Source organism: Lolium rigidum, chromosome 3, assembly GCF_022539505.1.
Source record: "Lolium rigidum isolate FL_2022 chromosome 3, APGP_CSIRO_Lrig_0.1, whole genome shotgun sequence".
NCBI lineage: Eukaryota > Viridiplantae > Streptophyta > Magnoliopsida > Poales > Poaceae > Lolium > Lolium rigidum.
Genome location: NC_061510.1, coordinates 136,677,019 through 136,697,108, shown reverse-complemented (window position 1 = coordinate 136,697,108; position 20,090 = coordinate 136,677,019). Strand labels below are relative to the sequence as shown.

Below are 20,090 nucleotides of genomic sequence, written 5' to 3'. Positions count from 1 at the left end.
CTCATGAGCTGCCTTACATGATTGAGATTCATATGATGATGCTTGTAATCTAGATGTCATTATGCTAGCCAAGTGAGTTTTACTTATGTGATCTCCGGAGACTCCTTGTCCCACGTGTGTAAAGGTGACAGTGTGTGCACCGTGTGGGTCTCTTAGGCTATATTTCACAGAATACTTATTCACTATTGAATGGCATAGTGAGGTGCTTATTTATATCTCTTTATGATTGCAATGTGTTTGTATCACAATTTATCTATGTGCTACTCTAGCAATGTTATTAAAGTAGTTTTATTCCTCCTGCACGTGTGCAAAGGTGACAGATGTGTGCACCGTGTTAGTACTTGGTTTATGCTATGATCATGATCTCTTGTAGATTGCGAAGTTAACTATTGCTATGATAATATTGATGTGATCTATTCCTCCTACGGATGCATGAAGGTGACGAGTGTGCATGCTATGCTAGTACTTGGTTTAGTCTTTTGATCTATCTTACACTAAAGGTTACTAAAATATGAGCATTATTGTGGAGCTTGTTAACTCCGGCATTGAGGGTTCGTGTAATCCTACGCAATGTGTTCATCATCCAACAAGAGAGTGTAGAGTATGCATTTATCTATTCTGTTATGTGATCAATGTTGAGAGTGTCCACTAGTGAAAGTCTAATCCCTAGGCCTTGTTCCTAAATACTGCTATCACTCGCTTGTTTACTTGTTTCTCTGCGTTAGTACTCGCTGCGTTACTACTTGCTTGTTTACTCGTCCTGGGCAAAGCACTTTTACGGTGCCGTTGCTACTACTTATTCATACCACCTGTATTTCACTATCTCTTCGCCGAACTAGTGCACCTATTAGGTGTGTTGGGGACACAAGAGACTTCTTGCTTTGTGGTTGCGGGGTTGCATGAGAGGGATATCTTTGACCTCTTCCTCCCCGAGATCGATAAACCTTGGGTGATCCACTTAAGGGAAACTTGCTCGTTGTTCTACAAACCTCTCGCTCTTGGAGGCCCAACACCTGTCTACAAGAATAGAAGCTCCCGTAGACATCAAGTACTTTTCACGGCGCCGTTGCGGGGAGGAAAGGTAAAAAGGCACTCATACTCCGGTCCCGGGTAACGAGTACTTTTACGGCGCCATTGTGTTTGTGCTCGAAGCTATTTCCTTTAGATCCTGCAATTGCATCTTTTTGTTTCTTGTTTACACTAGTTTGGCATAATGTACAAGAGTGAGCTTCTTATTCTATTTCCTGATTTAAAACATGGATTGTTTGATGCGAAAATTAAAAAACCTATGAAATCTTATTTGCATGCTGGTAGTAATATTAGTATGAACGCTTTGAACACCATTGTTGATAATAATATAGAAAGTTCTAAGCTTGGGGAAGCTGGTTTTCATGATCTTTTTAGTCCCCCAAGTATTGAGGAGAAAATTTTCTTTGATGATACTTTGCCTCCTATTTATGATTATAATGATAGTGGTCTTTTGGTGCCACCTACTATGGAGAGTAAATTTTGTTGTGATTATACTATGCCTCCTACACTTGATGAGAATAATAATGATAGCTACTTTGTTGAATTTGCTCCCACTACAACTAATAAAATTGATTATGCTTATGTGGAGAGTAATAATTTTATGCATGAGACTCATGATAAGAATGCTTTATGTGATAGTTATAATGTTGAGTTTGCTCATGTTGCTACTGAAAGTTATTATGAGAGAGGAAAATATGGTTGTAGAAATTTTCATGTTACTAAAATGCCTCTCTATGTGCTGAAATTTTTGAAGCTATACTTGTTTTATATTCCTATGCTTGTTACTTTGCTCTTCATGAACTTGTTTATTTACAAGATTCCTATGCATAGGAAGCATGTTAAACTTAAATATGTTTTGAATTTGCCTCTTGATGCTCTCTTTTGCTTCAAATACTATTTCTTGCGAGTGCATCATTAAAACTGCTGAGCCCATCTTAATGGCTAAAAAGAAAGAACTTCTTGGGAGATAACCCATGTGTTATTTTGCTACAGTACTTTGTTTTATATTTGTGTCTTGGAAGTTGTTTACTACTGTAGCAACCTCTCCTTATCTTAGTTTTATGTTTTGTTGTGCCAAGTAAAGTCTTTGATAGAAAAGTAAGTACTAGATTTGGATTACTGCGCAGTTCCAGATTTCTTTGCTGTCACGAATCTGGGTCTATCTCCCTGTAGGTAGCTCAGAAAATTAAGCCAATTTACGAGCATGATCCTCAGATATGTACGCAACTTTCATTCAATTTGAGCATTTTCGTTTGAGCAAGTCTGGTGGCCTAATAAAATCCATCTTTACGGACTGTTCTGTTTTGACAGATTCTGTCTTTTATTTCGCATTGCCTCTTTTGCTATGTTGGATGAATTTCTTTGATCCATTAATGTCCGAGTAGCTTTATGCAATGTCCAGAAGTGTTAAGAATGATTGTGTCACCTCTGAACATGTGAATTTTTATTATGCACTAACCCTCTAATGAGTTGTTTCGAGTTTGGTGTGGAGGAAGTTTTCAAGGATCAAGAGAGGAGTATGATATACTATGATCAAGGAGAGTGAAAGCTCTAAGCTTGGGGATGCCCCGGTGGTTCACCCCTGCATATTCTAAGAAGACTCAAGCATTTAAGCTTGGGGATGCCCAAGGCATCCCCTTCTTCATCGACAACATTATCGGGTTCCTCCCCGAAACTATATTTTTATTCCGTCACATCTTATGTACTTTACTTGGAGCGTCTGTTTGTTTTTGTTTATGTTTGAATAAGTTCATCATGATTGTGTGGGAGAGAGACACGCTCCGCTGGTTCGTATGAACACATGTGTTCTTAGCTCATAGTATTCATGGCGAAGTTTCTTCTTCGTTAATTTGTTATATGGTTGGAATTGGAAAATGATACATGTAGTAAATTGCTATAATGTCTTGGATAATGTGATACTTGGCAATTGTTGTGCTCATGTTTAAGCTCTTGCATCATATGCTTTGCACCTATTAATGAAGAAATACATAGAGCTTGCTAAAATTTGGTTTGCATAATTGGTCTCTCTAAAGTCTAGATAATTTCTAGTATTGAGTTTTGAACAACAAGGAAGACGGTGTAGAGTCTTATAATGTTTACAATATGTCTTTTATGTGAGTTTTGCTGCACCGGTTCATCCTTGTGTTTGTTTCAAATAACCTTGCTAGCCTAAGCCTTGTATCGAGAGGGATTACTTCTCATGCATCCAAAATCCTTGAGCCAACTACTATGCCTTTTGTGTCCACCATACCTACCTACTACATGGTATTTCTCCGCCATTCCAAAGTAAATTGCTTGAGTGCTACCTTTAAATAATTCAAAATTTATCACCTCTGATTTGTGTCAATGTTTTATAGCTCATGAGGAAGTATGTGGTGTTTTATCTTTCGATCTTGTCATTTACTTCGACGAGACTTTCACAATGGACTAGTGGCACATCCGCTTATCCAATAATTTTGCAAAAAGAGCTGGCAATGGGGTTCCCAGCCCCGATTAATTAACTTGCATTAATAATTCTCTTCACATGTTTTGCTCTGATTCATCAGTAAGAAACTTAATTTTGCAAATAGACACTCCTTCATGGTATGTGATTGTTGGAAGGCACCCGAGGATTCGGTTAGCCATGGCTTGTGTAAGCAAAAGGTTGGGAGGAGTGTCATCCATAAATAAAGAAAAACTAAACTAAAGTACATGTGTAAACAAAAGAGAAGAGGGATGATCTACCTTGTTGGTAGAGATAACGTCCTTCATGGGAGCCGCTCTTGAAAGTCTGGTTGATGAGGTAGTTAGAGTGCCCACTACCATTCGTTGACAACAACAAACACCTCTCAAAACTTTACTTTTATGCTCTCTTTATGTTTTCAAAAACCAAAGCTCTAGCACAAATATAGCTATCGATGCTTTTCCTCTTTGAAGGACCTTTCTTTTACTTTTTATGTTGAGTCAGTTCACCTATCTCTCTCCACCTCAAGAAGCAAACACTTGTGTGAACTGTGCATTGATTCCTACATAGTTGCATATTGCACTTGTTATATTACTCTATGTTGACAAACTATCATTGAGATATACATGTTACAAGTTGAAAGCAATTGCTGAAACTTTATCTTCCATTGTGTTGCTTCAATATCTTTACTTTAAATTATTGCTTTATGAGTTAACTCTTATGCAAGACTTATTGATGCCTGTCTTGAAAGTGCTATTCATGAAAAGTCATTGCTTTATGATTCAGTTGTTTACTCATGTCATTACCATTGTTTTGATCGCTGCATTCACTACATATGTTTACAAATAGTATGATCAAGGTTATGATGGCATATCACTTCAGAAATTATCTTTGTTATCGTTTTACCTGCTCGGGACGAGCGAACTAAGCTTGGGGATGCTTGATACGTCTCCGACGTATCGATAATTTCTTATGTTCTATGCCATATTATTGATGATACCTACATGTTTTATGCACACTTTATGTCATATTCGTGCATTTTCCGGAACTAACCTATTAACAAGATGCCGAAGTGCCGGTTCTGTTTTCTCGCTGTTTTTGGTTTCGAAATCCTAGTAACGAAATATTCTCGGAATTGGACGAAACGAAGACCCGGGTTCCTATTTTCACCGGAAGCATCCAGAACACCCGGGAAGGACCGGAGGGGGGCACTGGGCCCCCGGACCATAGGCCGGCGCGGCCCGAGGCCCCGGCCGCGCCGCCATATGGTGTGGCCACCCCTTCGACCCTCCTGCGCCGCCTCTTCGCCTATATAAAGCCCCCGTCGCGAAACCCACGATGCGAAGAACCACGATACGGAAAACCTTCCGGAGCCGCCGCCATCGCGAAGCCAAGATCCGGGGGACAGGAGTCTCCGTTCCGGCACCCTGCCGGAGCGGGGAAGTGCCCCGGAAGGCTTCTCCATCGACACCGCTGCCATCTCCACCGCCATCTTCATCACCGCTGCTGCTCCCATGAGGAGGGAGTAGTTCTCCATCGAGGCTCGGGGCTGTACCGGTAGCTATGTGGTTCATCTCTCTCCTATGTGCTTCAATACAATAATCTCATGAGCTGCCTTACATGATTGAGATTCATATGATGATGCTTGTAATCTAGATGTCATTATGCTAGCCAAGTGAGTTTTACTTATGTGATCTCCGGAGACTCCTTGTCCCACGTGTGTAAAGGTGACGAGTGTGTGCACCGTGTGGGTCTCTTAGGCTATATTTCACAGAATACTTATTCACTCGTTGAATGGCATAGTGAGGTGCTTATTTATATCTCTTTATGATTGCAATGTGTTTGTATCACAATTTATCTATGTGCTACTCTAGCAATGTTATTAAAGTAGTTTTATTCCTCCCGCACGTGTGCAAAGGTGACGAGTGTGTGCACCGTGTTAGTACTTGGTTTATGCTATGATCATGATCTCTTGTAGATTGCGAAGTTAAATATTGCTATGATAATATTGATGTGATCTATTCCTCCTACATATGCATGAAGGTGACGAGTGTGCATGCTATGCTAGTACTTGGTTTAGTCTTTTGATCTATCTTACACTAAAGGTTACTAAAATATGAGCATTATTGTGGAGCTTGTTAACTCCGGCATTGAGGGTTCGTGTAATCCTACGCAATGTGTTCATCATCCAACAAGAGAGTGTAGAGTATGCATTTATCTATTATGTTATGTGATCAATGTTGAGAGTGTCCACTAGTGAAAGTCTAATCCCTAGGCCTTGTTCCTAAATACTGCTATCATCGCTTGTTTACTTGTTTCTATCGCGTTACTACTGCTGTGTTACTACCGCTTGTTTACTCGTCCTCGGCAAAGCACTTTTCTCGGTGCCGTTGCTACTACTTATTCATACCACCTGTATTTCACTATCTCTTCGCCGAACTAGTGCACCTATTAGGTGTGTTGGGGACACAAGAGACTTCTTGCTTTGTGGTTGCAGTGGTTGCATGAGAGGGATATCTTTGACCTCTTCCTCCCTGAGATCGATAAACCTTGGGTGATCCACTTAAGGGAAACTTGCTGCTGTTCTACAAACCTCTGCTCTTGGAGGCCCAACACTGTCTACAAGAATAGAAGCTCCCGTAGACATCACTCGCTTTTGATTATTCTCAACTTAGACATCCATACCGGGACAACATGGACAACAGTTAATGGACTCCTCTTTAATGCATAAGCATGTGGCAACAGTTAATGTTCTCATATGAGATTGAGGATATATGTCCAAATCTGAAACTTCCACCATGATTCATGGCTTTAGTTAGCGGCCCAATGTTCTTCTCCAACAATATGCATGCTCCAACCATTAAGGTGGTAGATCTCTCTTACTTCAGACAAGACGGACATGCATAGCAACTCACATGATATTCAACAAAGAATAGTTGATGGCGTCCCAGAAGCATGGTTATCGCACAACAAGCAACTTAATAAGAGATAAAGTGCATAAGTACATATTCAATACCACAATAGTTTTTAAGCTATTTGTCCCATGAGATATATGTTGCAAAGGAGAATGATGGAAATTTTAAAGGTAGCACTCAAGCAATTTACTTTGGAATGGCGGAGAAATACCATGTAGTAGGTAGGTATGGTGGACACAAATGGCATAGTGGTTGGCTCAAGGATTTTGGATGCATGAGAAGTATTCCCTCTCGATACAAGGTTTAGGCTAGCAAGGTTATTTGAAACAAACACAAGGATGAACCGGTACAGCAAAACTCACATAAAAGACATATTGTAAACATTATAAGACTCTACACCGTCTTCCTTGTTGTTCAAAACTCAATACTAGAAATTATCTAGACTTTAGAGAGACCAAATATGCAAACCAAATTAGCAAGCTCTAGGTGTTTCTTCATTAATGGGTGCAAAGTATATGATGCAAGAGCTTAAACATGAGCACAACAATTGCCAAGTATCAAATTATTCAAGACATTTTAGAATTACTACATGTAGCATTTCCCGATTCCAACCATATAACAATTTAACGAAGAAGATTCAACCTTCGCCATGAATACTATGAGTAAAGCCTAAGGACATATTTGTCCATATGCAACAGCGGAGCGTGTCTCTCTCCCACACAATGAATGCTAGGATCCATTTTATTCAAACAAAACAAAAACAAAAACAAACCGACGCTCCAAGCAAAGCACATAAGATGTGACGGAATAAAAATATAGTTTCAGGGGAGGAACCCGATAATGTTGTCGATGAAGAAGGGGATGCCTTGGGCATCCCCAAGCTTAGACGCTTGAGTCTTCTTAAAATATGCAGGGATGAACCACCGGGGCATCCCCAAGCTTAGAGCCTTCACTCTCCTTGATCATATTGCATCATTCTCCTCTCTTGATCCTTGAAAACTTCCTCCACACCAAACTCGAAACAACTCATTAGAGGGTTAGTGTACAATAAAAATTAACATGTTCAGAGGTGACACAATCATTCTTAACACTTCTGGACATTGCATAAAGCTACTGGACATTAATGGATCAAAGAAATTCATCCAACATAGCAAAAGAGGCAATGCGAAATAAAAGGCAGAATCTGTCAAAACAGAACAGTCCGTAAAGATGGATTTTATTGAGGCACCAGACTTGCTCAAATGAAAATGCCCAAATTGAATGAAAGTTGCGTACATATCTGAGGATCACGCACGTAAATTGGCATATTTTTCTGAGCTACCTACAGAGAGGCAGGTCGAAATTCGTGACAGCAAAGAAATCTATTACTGCGCAATAATCCAAATCTAGTATGAACCTTACTATCAAAGACTTTACTTGGCACAACAAGGCACAAAACTAAGATAAGGAGAGGTTGCTACAGTAGTAAACAACTTCCATGACTCAAATATAAAACAAAAATACTGTAGTAAAAACATGGGTTGTCTCCCATAAGCGCTTTTCTTTAACGCCTTTCAGCTAGGCGCAGAAAGTGTATATCAAGTGTTATCAAGAGATGAGGCATCGGCATTACCTTGGGCTTTACCCTTACCTTTCTTGTTCTTTTTCTTACTCTTTGGTTTAGGGAATATATGTCTACCCCGGGTGTGGAGGTGAATTTTAGGGTACCTTCTCCCATATCTATGACTGCTCCCAATAGTTTCAGCAGGGATCTTCCGAGTGTGATTTGTCATGTTCCTGCACATTCAATAACAAGATAATCAATGGATATTGTTCTCCCAAAAATGGTTGTATGCACACCCGCAGCTATTCCTTTAGGAATTATAACAGAGTTATCAATAAGAGTTATTCCTTCTCCCCCTTCAGCGAATTCCCAAAGTTTCAAAGATTTATGAATACTCTTAGGCATTAGGCAAAATTCAGTCATAATATCACAATTAGCATGAAGAGTTTGGTCACCTATAACAATTTTAATAGTAGGATCCCATAATGAAGGTTCAGAGTTCACTAAAACTTGATCAAGACGGTTACGAACATATCCATAATTTTCATTCAAGCGAGATGCACTTGTCTCAAGAGTGTTTAATCTATTATAAATGCTGATAAGGGCTGAATCAAAGTTATTAGCTGAATCATGTGATGCAACCAACTTCTTTATGGCATTAAAAGCTTGATCCCCATTGCAATGAAGGAAATCTCCTCCCACTATAGCATCCAAGGCATATCTATAGCGAATCATAAGACCAAAATAAAAATTACTAAGGAGCAAGCTTAGAGTTATTTGAGGTTCAGTTTTACGATAAGAAGTAAAAATTCTGGACCAAGCATCTTTAAAACTCTCCTCATCCCCTTGTTTAAAAGTGAAGACTAATTCCTCAGGTGAAGAAGTAACAAGTGCAGAACTAGACATGGTAACAAAAGAAAAATGCAAGTAACTAATTTTTTTGTGTTTTTGATATAGTGTGCAAGACAGTAAATAAAGTAAAGCTAGCAACTAATTTTTTTGTGTTTTGATAAAATGCAGCAAACAAAGTAGTAAATAAAATAAAGCAAGACAAAAACAAAGTAAAGAGATTGGATTGTGGAGACTCCCTTGCAGCGTGTCTTGATCTCCCCGGCAACGGCGCCAGAAAAAGAGCTTGATGGCGTGTAACTCACACGTTCGTTGGGAACCCCAAGAGGAAGGTATGATGCGCACAGCAGCAAGTTTTCCCTCGGAAAGAAACCAAGGTTTATCGAACCAGGAGGAGCCAAGAAGCACGTTGAAGGTTGATGGCGGCGGGATGTAGTGCGGCGCAACACCGGAGATTCCGGCGCCAACGTGGAACCCGCACAACACAACCAAAGTACTTTTCCCCAACGAAACAGTGAGGTTGTCAATCTCACCGGCTTGCTGTAACAAAGGATTAGATGTATAGTGTGGATGATGATTGTTTGCAGAGAACAGTAAAGAACAAGTATTGTAGCAGATTTGTATTTCAGCATAAAAGAATGGACCGGGGTCCACAGTTCACTAGAGGTGTCTCTCCCATAAGATAGCATGTTGGGTGAACAAATTACAGTCAGGCAATTGACAAATAGAGAGGGCATAACAATGCACATACATGATATGATGAATATTGTGAGATTTAATTGGGCATTACGACAAAGTACATAGACCGCTATCCAGCATGCATCTATGCCTAAAAAGTCCACCTTCAGAGTTATCATCCGAACCCCTTCCAGTATTAAGTTGCAAAACAACGGACAATTTCATTAAGTATGGTGCGTAATGTAATCAATAACTACATCCTCGGACATAGCATCAATGTTTTATCCCTAGTGGAAACAAGACATCCACAACCTTAGAACTTTCCGTCACTCGTCCCGCATTTAATGGAGGCATGAACCCACTATCGAGCATAAATACTCCCTCTTGGAGTTAAGAGCAAAAACTTGGCCAGAGCCTCTACTAATAACGGAGAGCATGCAAGATCATAAACAACACATAGGTAATAGATTGATAATCAACATAACATAGTATTCTCTATCCATCGGATCCCGACAAACACAACCTATAGAATTACAGATAGATGATCTTGATAATGTTAGGCAGCTCACAAGATTGAAGTAACGGCTATCTTCTTATTTCATGCAATGGTGGTCTGAATCAAATGCGAGCTGCGGTTAGTACTGAATGCTAACTCTTTTGTCCTTTTTACTGAAAGGGCAGCTATAATCTACATCAAATGCGTCAACCCATGCTATGCTAGTGCTTCATGAAAGCTTCTCTTGTGCAGATATGTGACATGGTAACCGTGGCACGCTATTTGAATCTGACCATGGTGGTACCTGAACTCGATAAGCAATCCTTCTGGGCTGATCCTAGGTGTGTGGTTCTCGCACTTACTTTCGGTAGTTGAGAATATCATTTAGAACTTGCAAGTGCTGACCTAATGTAGTTATACTTTTCAGTGATTTCGGGGATATATTTGATGTGGATCATTTCATCTATTCTTTAAGAGATGAGGTGAAGATTATCAGAGAACTCCCACGTAAATTCAGTGGGAAAATTCCATTATCAATGCAACCAGTCAGCTGGTCTAGTGAGAAATACTATTTGAGACAGGTTAGAAAGTAACCTTCCTCCGAGAATAGATTTATACTTCTGTTCTATCCTATGTTTGATTCTTACTTTCAGAGGTTCCTTACTTCCAGATCCTGCCTCTTGTACGAAAGCACAAGGTTATACGTTTTAGCCGGACAGATTCTCGCCTTGCGAACAATGGCCTTCCTTTAAGGCTCCAAAAGCTTCGCTGCCGTGTGAACTATAATGCGTTAAGATTTACACCATCCATTGAGGCCCTAGGCAACAAGATGATATTAAGTCTCAGGAAGACTGGATCGTTTGTTGTGCTTCATCTGAGATATGAGATGGATATGCTTGCCTTCTCTGGTTGTACACACGGATGTTCTGATCAAGAAACAGCAGAGCTCACGAGAATGAGGTTCCTTTGGCTTTGCAGATTTTCAATCATCTATAATTTGTCCTCCCATCCTTTGTCTTGATTCTTCGTTTTTGTCTGTTCTTTGGGCTTCAGGTATGCATATCCCTGGTGGAAAGAAAAGGAAATAGACTCTGAGAAGAAAAGGTTGGAGGGATTGTGCCCGCTTACACCTGGAGAAACAACATTAGTGCTCAAAGCTCTTGGTTTCCCCAGGGACACTCGGATTTATATTGCCTCAGGTGAAATCTATGGTGGTGAAAAAAGATTAGCTGCATTGAAGACAGAGTTCCCTAACATTGTGAGCAGATCATAATTCAACATCCAAAATTTTCCGCTAACACTGGAGTGATGCTTATCTGCTATGTAAACTGTAGGTGCGTAAGGAGATGCTTTTATCTGATGATGAGCTACGCCTCTTCAAAAAACACTCAACTCAAATGGCAGCCCTGGACTATCTTGTTTCTGTCGCAAGTGATGTTTTTATTCCAAGTAATGATGGAAACATGGCTAAAGTTGTAGAAGGACACCGCAGGTATATCTACTCTGACCCTCCTAAGATGAATTATTTTCTACTTGCTATCATGTGTATGGTATCATAATGATGTGGTTAGCTGAGTGGGAAGTGAGAAGAAAAGAAATATTTGTGTGCACACACAGGTTTGTAGTGTGTAGCTTCCATGTGTATGTAGATGCTTGTTTTGAGGAATCACCACTAATAGTGAGCAAGAATGAATATAGCAAAATAGACACCCATATGTTAACTGGGAATATATGTTGCAAATGCAGGTTTATGGGCTTCCACAGAACTATACAGCTTGATAGGAAGAAGCTTGTTGAGCTTATAGATCTTTTTGAAGACCAGGAACTGTCATGGGATGAATTCTGCATTGCTGTTAAGGAGATACACGAGGGCCGAATGAGCCAACCGACCAGAAGAAAAGTTATTGCCGGGCAGCCAAAGGAAGAAGACTACTTCTATGCAAATCCTTATGAATGTCTTGGGCCTGCTACAAAGAGAAGGGAAAAGCTAAAACATACCGAGACATGAACACTACACTTAGTGCCTGACTGGTACAGAAGGCTGGTGTGGAAGTGGTAAAAAGTAGTTTGACAGTTTCATTTAGACACTGTCCTAATAACCTGATTAGTTGACTTCAGTAGTGACATAACAAGCTTCAGCACGTGCTCATATTTTTGCCGAGCCTCATCCTGTGAAGCGCAACTATGTGAACAAGTTGTAACACTACCATGCCTGTGCAAGCTGATAGCTCAGCTATGAAGCATCATTCTTCTCGATTGGATGATCAATATGGGAGGTGGAGTAGCTTATTACCACCCAGAGACTTGGTGGGCACATTGGTTGCTATGCTCAGAGTTTTGTTGATTCCATATTCATTTCCCCTATTTTTGGCTGATGGCACAGCCTTGATGAGCTGGAAGCGCCGCATATGAACTGTACATGTCCTTTGCGCTTCATATCATTGGAAAGATAGTCGCTGCCAGGTACTATGTTGTAATGTTAGGTTGTTGCATCTGCTCCTGTATAAAAGTGTTATTGCATTTGATTTTGATGTACATAAACCTTGCTTCAAAGTAATGGAAATGCATTGTATGCAAAGTAATGGAGGGCATTATTGGACTGTTGATGCAGTAACTGAGCTACGACATACATGCCTTATTATCGTACGATGTGTCCGGTACACAGGAGCAACAGACGTCTATAGCTACTTCAGAGAGAATTTTGGCACATCACTTAGCACACGCATTCAAGCTGCTGTGTAGAACACGAACACCAAGCACAACCATCTGGAGTAGGGTAACTGAAAATGTAATTCACCAAAAGGGCAGTTTTAATAGCTCATATTTTCAGAATAATATAGTACTGTGACCAAATTAGCACCGGTGATTCAAATACATCACACTAAGAATTACATTTACTTCACACCCCAAAATCGAGGCATTGGCAGAATTGCAAAAGCTGGCTCGGTTGCAAACTATACAGCCAACCTACTCGAAATATGAACTTTTGGAGGAGAGCCCCAACTGAAAGAGCAACCATTCACCGGAAATCCACTTTGGCTCATGGGCTAGATGCTCTCATTGAGGAAAACACAATTCAAAATGTAAACATAATTTGTGGGTGTACATCTACACATTCTATGCGCACACACAAAATATCATTGAAAAAGTATATTTTTTGTTGTCTATATATAAAGAAAAATTTGCCTGCAACACTAAATATGTGTTCCCTTCACGAAATGTTTTAGGGCACGTAAAAACATGTACATTTTCAAGGAACTTTTTTAAACATTCTACAATGCATTTTCTGCCACGGGAGCATTTACTCCCGTGAGCCAATACACCTCATCCAACCATTCACATGGTTCCTAATTGTCGTCTTGCTATAATCATAGCTCCGAAAGTATAGCCCCTGAACTACAGCTCCGAAAGTATAGCAGGTACAGTGAGAAAGCTCAACAATAAGAGAATGAAACCCATCGAAACGTTGTGCGCGCTACTCCTGGTCTTCTTCCCATATCAATCTAAAACACACACGCATTGTGCCACTACTCCTTGTCTTCTTCCCATATCAATCTAAAACACACACACACATTGTGCGCTTCGGTTTCCTTCACTGCACAGTGTGGCCTAATAATGTTGAGCCAATATGCTAATGTATTCTGCGGGTGCATTTTATGTCCTTTGACATGCACTTCCTAAAACAGTAATGAAGACGATGTATTTATGATTTATTACTGGACAAGGAAGCTGTTTTTGAAGATTTTAATATGATAGTACCTAATATCATGGGGGCCATGTTGACATTCATTAGACCATTATCGTATACCAAAAAATATTTTTGGTGAACCCTGACATAATTTAGTGTCCAAATTTTACCTCCAGAATTTTGTATGATTAATATTGATGATATTATCACCGTGAATACCACTCTAATATTTACTCAGTTAAAAAGTCACTTTTATCATTAATATTGGTACGAATGTCCAAAACAAACTGCCAAAAATTCTAATTGGTATGAAAATATATTTCTAATAACATATTGGATTGCACTATAATGTTATTTTGTGATGGTTATTAATTAAAGAATCTAGTTAATGATCATTTTTGAAGTTTCTCTAGTCAAAATGGATCAAACAGGAAGTTTTGATTAGAGATTTATGAGCAAATATATTTGAGGCATATAATAATATTTTGACCAGCTTTGATGACTATTGTCATGCATCAGTTGTGAGCAGAAGGCTCTCTTCCATTTCCTTCCCAGCGGTGATACCGAATAGAGCAATAATAAAACCAACAATGAGTATCAATAATCATGTCAATTTTAGTTTTGGCATAGACCAATATATGTTAACGATCTTCCCGTGAGGAAGATAGGGACCCTTCTCTCATGTAAGGGAGGTCCCACCATTTTTACCATCAACGTTGAAAGAAAATTATAATGATGCCATGGGGGATTGACCTCATAAGAGCATCCACGATGTTCCCAAAGCCAAATTTTACGCATATCACAATTTGGCATCAGAGTAAAATTTGGCAATAGCTCTACAATGTTGCAATGGACAAATATCTCTACTGTGGGTCCCCACACCAAATAAAATCTGGTAAAAAAATGTCATATCTCTTCCTACCTCAAGTCACAATATATGAAACTACCCTCGCAGTGTAGGGAACTAGTTTAAAAAGCCAAAAATGAATATTTGGCATTGGAGCAACGAGTTGCTCCGGTTCCCAGTTTTTGTGGTTTTGGAACTACCTCCACATTGTAGGGAACTAGTTCCAAAAGCCAAAAGCAAATATGAAACTACATTTAGCTACACATTGTGGCTACTCTAAGTCAATTATGTGACATTAATGTTCTAGCTGGAATAAGGGGAGCAATCCCTAAATCCAAAGTGGTAATAAATCTTTCTCGATGATCATTTTAATCTCCTAAGGATCATTTATAATGAATCTTTCACGAGGATTGTTAGATTATGTATGCTATGATATAAATAAGATTTAAGGTAAGTGAAGAACGATACCTTGTCAAATAGTGGTCAAGTTGCCACATTTTGAGGGTAAGATTGGAATGTCTCATTATATGGGATACATACTACATTCACTTTTCTTACTAAGACCATGACACAAGGAATAAGAGAAGAATATGAATGTCTCACTAAATATGAGATATCACACTCACTTTTCTTACTAAGACCATGACACACGGAATAATTAAGAGAAGAAAATGAATGTCCTTATTCTCTAAGTAGGAACTAACAACGAGTCTTATTTGAAGAATGCATAAAAATCACACAAATTTCTTCACTCCTTTTATCATGCTAGGATGTACCACTTATGAACATTAAGAAACACATGAATGTTAAAGTGGCAAGTATGCTACTCTAGCGTCGATTATGATGTAGCACAAATATTGGGATTCATCTACTTTGATGGCCATAGCAGTCTGGTGCACAAAATAAAAAGATCGTCTCGTGGGATAAGTAGCATGTGAAAACAACTTAGCAAGATACTAATGACCGTGCTGGTTAATTTCACCCGCCATTTAAAAAGAGTAGATTACCCTTTTTTAATGAATAGGTAAGTTCTAATATTCACCATTTATTTGCATCAATATTTAAAAACTTATCTAGCGGGGGTGTATCGAAGCACACCTCTTTTATTATATAGTGCATTTTGGGCTTATCTAACTCAATCATTAATGTTTCACTAAATTTAACAAAAAACATTAACATATATTCCTTGATGAATCTAACGATACTAGTTTGGTGTTGTAAATGTTGATGATATTTCTAGAAATATACTCAAACTTTAAGTTTGACTTAAGACAAAATTAGAAAACAATAAATTATAAAATAGAGGGAGTACAGTGCAAAGATTCATACCATCCACATAATAATAAGATACTAAAGTATAGTTAATCCCTTCTGTTCTGCCACAAAGAGGCAAGGCTTTTTGCTTGTGAACATGAACCATGAGTAGACACCAGAGTTTTGGTAGACACCCATCATATGTTTAATCTTTTCTTTGGCTTGCAAGGAAGCTTCATTAAAGATGCCTCACAACCGTGTGATAAGATATCTACACCAAAAGGTACTGGCATATACTAACGACCCTCTAATGTGGTGATACTCATTGCACTCGCAGATTCTTCAATATTTTCCCTTGTTTCTCCAGCTTTGCAATTACCTAAATCAAAGTACAAGGGTTTCCTTGGTGCTGGAAGCAGTGCGCTTTCATTCTCCAGCATAAACATAACCGATGACATAAATGGCCTGTCACTCGGACGGTCCTGAATACACAACAGTCCTACATGGATACACCTTAGTACTTCATGAAATGGACAGTTCTCAATAATTGAAGAGTCCACCAATTGTACTGCTTTTCCATCTTCCCATAATCTCCATGCCTAAGCCAATAGAATCATTTTCTGATCAGGTAAGTACACATTCCCCATTTTGAAAAAACGTAAATATAAATTCCACATTTTGTTTTGTACTAGTGAAATTTTGTGCATCCAACAATGCTTACATAAGTAATAAGGCTAGAAAAGTTGACAGGCTGTCGTGAATTGATCTTTAGTCCACTTAGAATCTCCAAGAGAAGAACACCAAAGCTGTATGTGTCTGATTTGACAGAAAATGCACCTCCCATTGCATATTCAGGCGACATATAACCACTGCGTATTGAAACAACTTAACAAAAGTGTGAAAAATGAATAAATTAGACTAGACAATAAAATCTGGAGTGCCAAGAGTACATTAGTTTCTTACTATGTCCCAACAACCCGGCAAGTGTTTACTTGTTGCTGCTTTTCACTAAAAATCCTTGCCATGCCAAAGTCAGATATCTTGGGAGTCATTTCTGTGTCCAGCAAGATGTTGCTTGCTTTGAGATCTCTGTGAATTATAGTTAATCTTGAATCTTGGTGAAGATAAAGAAGACCTCTCGCTACTCCCTTAATTATTTTGAACCGTGTAAGCCAATCGAGCACATGCTTTCTTGCAGCATCTTTCAAGATCAATATGAATGAAGGTAGATCATAGTTATACCAGTTTGTTTAATGTACGAACATTTTGAAATATGCAACCAAAAGTCAGAAACATACCAAACAGGAAGACGTCCAAACTTTTGTTAGGCAAGTATTCGTAGATCAGTAGCTTCTCATCTTCATGGACGCAACAAGCAAGAAGTCTGACTAGGTTTCTGTGCTGCAATTTGGCAATTAGAACTACCTCATTTCTGAACTCCTCTATACCTTGACCTGAATCCTTACTGAGTCTTTTGACAGCGACTTCTTTTCCGCCTTGCAAATTTCCCTATATGCATGAGTACATGATTCAATAAATTTGCTTCTTTTTGACTCCTATAGTTATCCTTTTTTTTAACTATTGCCTTAGTCAAGTATAGATTCCAGAGCTCCAAAGTAGTCTTCTTTAGAGCCCGGCCTACCATAATTGGCGTAAACCACCCTACTGTCCTAAGCTACCTCTAGATTTTGTTCACTCGAAAATGATATGTATAGGTTTCGTTAATTTGGTGCCCATTTGAACATGTATCACTCAATTAACCACAGCCCTCGATTAGGCAAAAAGAAATAATAAATACCCAGCCAAAATGGAGATGAGTTGGCCCTGTAGAGCCATAGTGCCTAAATATATTCTTAACTCTGTGAATCAACTTCTATGGCTGATTACAATGACACCACTAAGGTAAACTTGCCAATGACAACGAATAATTGTATACCACCGAAAAAACCATCTTATTTCAGTGATGTAAGGCAAATGGTCTCAGAGTTAAGGAAAGCTTCCTTGACTCAACCAGAAATTGACTAGTGGTGGGAAGACCATTACTCCTCATCTTATTTTCTAAAACTGATTGTACTAAAATTAACGAGTACTAATAATGGTTATTACCTTGTAGACTTTCCCGAAACCTCCTCTTCCAAGCAAGTTGGAATCAGAGAAATTATCTGTTGCAGCAAGAACTTCTTCGAGGGTAACAAATGGAAATTCAATGTTTTCGCCTTCAAGCTCATTGGAAGCGCTCAAGTACCCAGCCATCAGTTTCTTCTGAGCCTTCTTCTTTCGGCTTTTGCCTGCTAGTTGGACATGAGTGTCTTTTGAACACTTGCACAATAAAGCTGTAAGCCGAAAACAAGGACATTTCTTACTTAATTTACCTCTGCATTTGCGTATCCAGATAAGAGCAATGCATGTCAGTAGTAACATGCATGCTATAATCGGCAGTACATACTTCACTAAGTTGCCCTTTTTGTCAGCTGCAGAGATGTATTGCATCACAATTCACTAATTCAGTGAAAAGACTTTGAATACTAATACTAGTCGTTTGTGTGCTTCAAACGACTAACTAATTAAATACAGAGTTTTCATTAAAATTGAGGTCTAATTTCACATTATGCTAGTGTACAATATACAATTCTAGATTTACTTATTTTGCACATACAAAATTATTAGATGAAAGCGTTTGACAATGTAATTGTAGCTATTCCCATAAGAACAAGATGAAAACAAGATTTAGGAAAAAAAAAAGGTGCATATATACCAGCAGAGGAGTCAACAAGCCGGAGGTGCAAGTTTTCGCCATAGTCGCTAGATTTCCCTGTGTCCACAAGCTCATCTGTCCAAACCAAGCATCTTGATGGGTCAACAACAGAGTTACCGCTGCCACTGCTCCAGTTGGCGTAAGCATAAGCCGTGCAGGAGCAGTTGCGGCTGCACTCATCCTCACATTGCTCCAAGCTTCTGTTGTGTATGTGCAAGAACTTGTCAGGAACCTTCATCTGAGGCAAAGTCAAGAAGTGGCTCTGCTTGCCGCATTCGAGCTCCTCCGTTCTCCGGCATCCAGCAGTAAAATTTGGACCGTTGGGCTCATATCCATCGAGGCACCGGCAGGTCGAGCTGGTCCCGGCGGTGAAGTCGCAGTAGCTGAACGGGCCACACGAGGCGTAGAGCTCGCAAGCAGCAGCGGGGCGCTCACTGACGATGGTCCATGCAGGGGACGACGAGGCATTATTCCAGCTTAGAGACCTCAGCCTGCCGGTGTGGTCGAGCGTGATCCGCGTGAACGGCGAGCCGACGGAGACTGTGAACTCGAAGAATAATTTGTCCCCTACGTTGATAGCTGTCTGGTACACCATGGAGCCATTGTTGTTGAGATCGAGGACCGACACGCTGTTCCATACAGTGATGCGGCAGTAGGGCCTAGTCCCCTGCCAGATGACGAGCTGGAGGTCGGGGAAGCTGGGGTCGCCGCTGCAGGAGAAGTCCCCTGACGACGGGTCATCCGGGCCCTTCCAGGCGACGAGGCGCGACACGACCTGGCCTTTGTAGCTCAATAGGACCTTCATGTTTGGAAGGATGGTATCCGTCGGGTAATGGAAGCTCTGCCATATGTCTGTGCCGTTCGGGAACCGGAGGACCAAGTTCCCCGAGTTCAGCAGCACCGCGTACGCTCCGGCTCCGGCTCCAGTGTCGGTGATGCTGTTCGCCGTCGTCCAAACCGCGTGGCCTTGGGAGTCTGATAACACCAGGTCGGAGTTGTTGGTGATGACGAGCTTCGGGGATGAAGGTGTGGCTTCTATTATCGGCTTGTCACGGTTGGCGATCCACACCACGGTCCGTCCCGGAATGCTGTGGTACCATATGCAAAGGTATAGTAGGCTCTTATTACTGGAGCTGGTCAGGGATAAGAAGCCAAGAGCGAAATCCCCGCCATCGGAGATGAGCATGTCATCAAGGGTGAGTGGCTTTGAATGTGTCAAGTGGTCGTCAGCTGACTTGCAGGATGAACTCAAGAACAGGAGCGTGAGAAAAAGAATGTAGGCCACGATCGCTAGACCATCTTCTTTGATTGCCATTGAAGGCAGCATGGAAAAATCGCTACTTATGAATTCATAGCACCAGTGATCCTACTCCTAGTGATGCCTCCACAAAGAAAAAACCGTGGCATGGGTGGTCGAGAGCTCACATGTCTCCACAGCCACAGCCGGAGAGAAAGGTAAGTCGGTGGCCTGGACGCTGCCGAATGGGTAGCATTTTCACTGGGCAGATAGGGACGCTGCAGAAGAGAATTGGACGAGCGGCCGTTAATAACCTGTTCACTGAAGCGTCTTCAGTCAGCCAGTGCCACCTGAAT

The 20,090-nt window shown here is 40.2% G+C and overlaps 2 protein-coding genes across 2 annotated transcripts; one reads left to right on the top strand and one right to left on the bottom strand.

Moving 5' to 3' along the window:
* The first annotated feature begins 10,038 nt into the window (after positions 1 to 10,038).
* LOC124702374 (rhamnogalacturonan I rhamnosyltransferase 4-like) lies at positions 10,039 to 12,267 on the top strand. The gene is made up of 7 exons (XM_047234513.1): positions 10,039 to 10,091; positions 10,206 to 10,294; positions 10,381 to 10,534; positions 10,624 to 10,913; positions 11,007 to 11,211; positions 11,288 to 11,445; positions 11,700 to 12,267. Exons 1-7 carry the CDS (start codon positions 10,080 to 10,082, stop codon positions 11,959 to 11,961), a joined length of 1,170 nt encoding a protein of 389 aa, XP_047090469.1. The 5' UTR covers positions 10,039 to 10,079; the 3' UTR covers positions 11,962 to 12,267.
* Positions 12,268 to 15,934: 3,667 nt separating this feature from the next.
* Positions 15,935 to 20,036, bottom strand: LOC124702373 (putative G-type lectin S-receptor-like serine/threonine-protein kinase At1g61610). The gene is made up of 7 exons (XM_047234512.1): positions 18,498 to 20,036; positions 18,115 to 18,213; positions 17,849 to 18,030; positions 17,041 to 17,251; positions 16,706 to 16,943; positions 16,464 to 16,611; positions 15,935 to 16,341 (listed from the first exon to the last, which is right to left on the bottom strand). The coding sequence occupies exons 1-7, from the start codon at positions 19,822 to 19,824 to the stop codon at positions 16,039 to 16,041; spliced, it is 2,508 nt and encodes an 835-aa protein (XP_047090468.1). The 5' UTR covers positions 19,825 to 20,036; the 3' UTR covers positions 15,935 to 16,038.
* Positions 20,037 to 20,090: the final 54 nt, after the last annotated feature.

Coding starts and splice junctions, on each gene's coding strand:
- LOC124702373 (XM_047234512.1), bottom strand. CDS start 19,824: ATGCTGCCTTCAATGGCAATCAAAGAAGATGGTCTAGCGATCGTGGCC. Junction 18,031..18,114: donor CTGGATACGCAAATGCAGAG/GTAAATTAAGTA, acceptor TCCAACTAGCAG/GCAAAAGCCGAAAGAAGAAG. Junction 16,612..16,705: donor TGCCGGGTTGTTGGGACATA/GTAAGAAACTAA, acceptor TTCAATACGCAG/TGGTTATATGTCGCCTGAAT.
- LOC124702374 (XM_047234513.1), top strand. Junction 10,914..11,006: donor GCAGAGCTCACGAGAATGAG/GTTCCTTTGGCT, acceptor TTTGGGCTTCAG/GTATGCATATCCCTGGTGGA. Junction 11,212..11,287: donor AGACAGAGTTCCCTAACATT/GTGAGCAGATCA, acceptor TGTAAACTGTAG/GTGCGTAAGGAGATGCTTTT.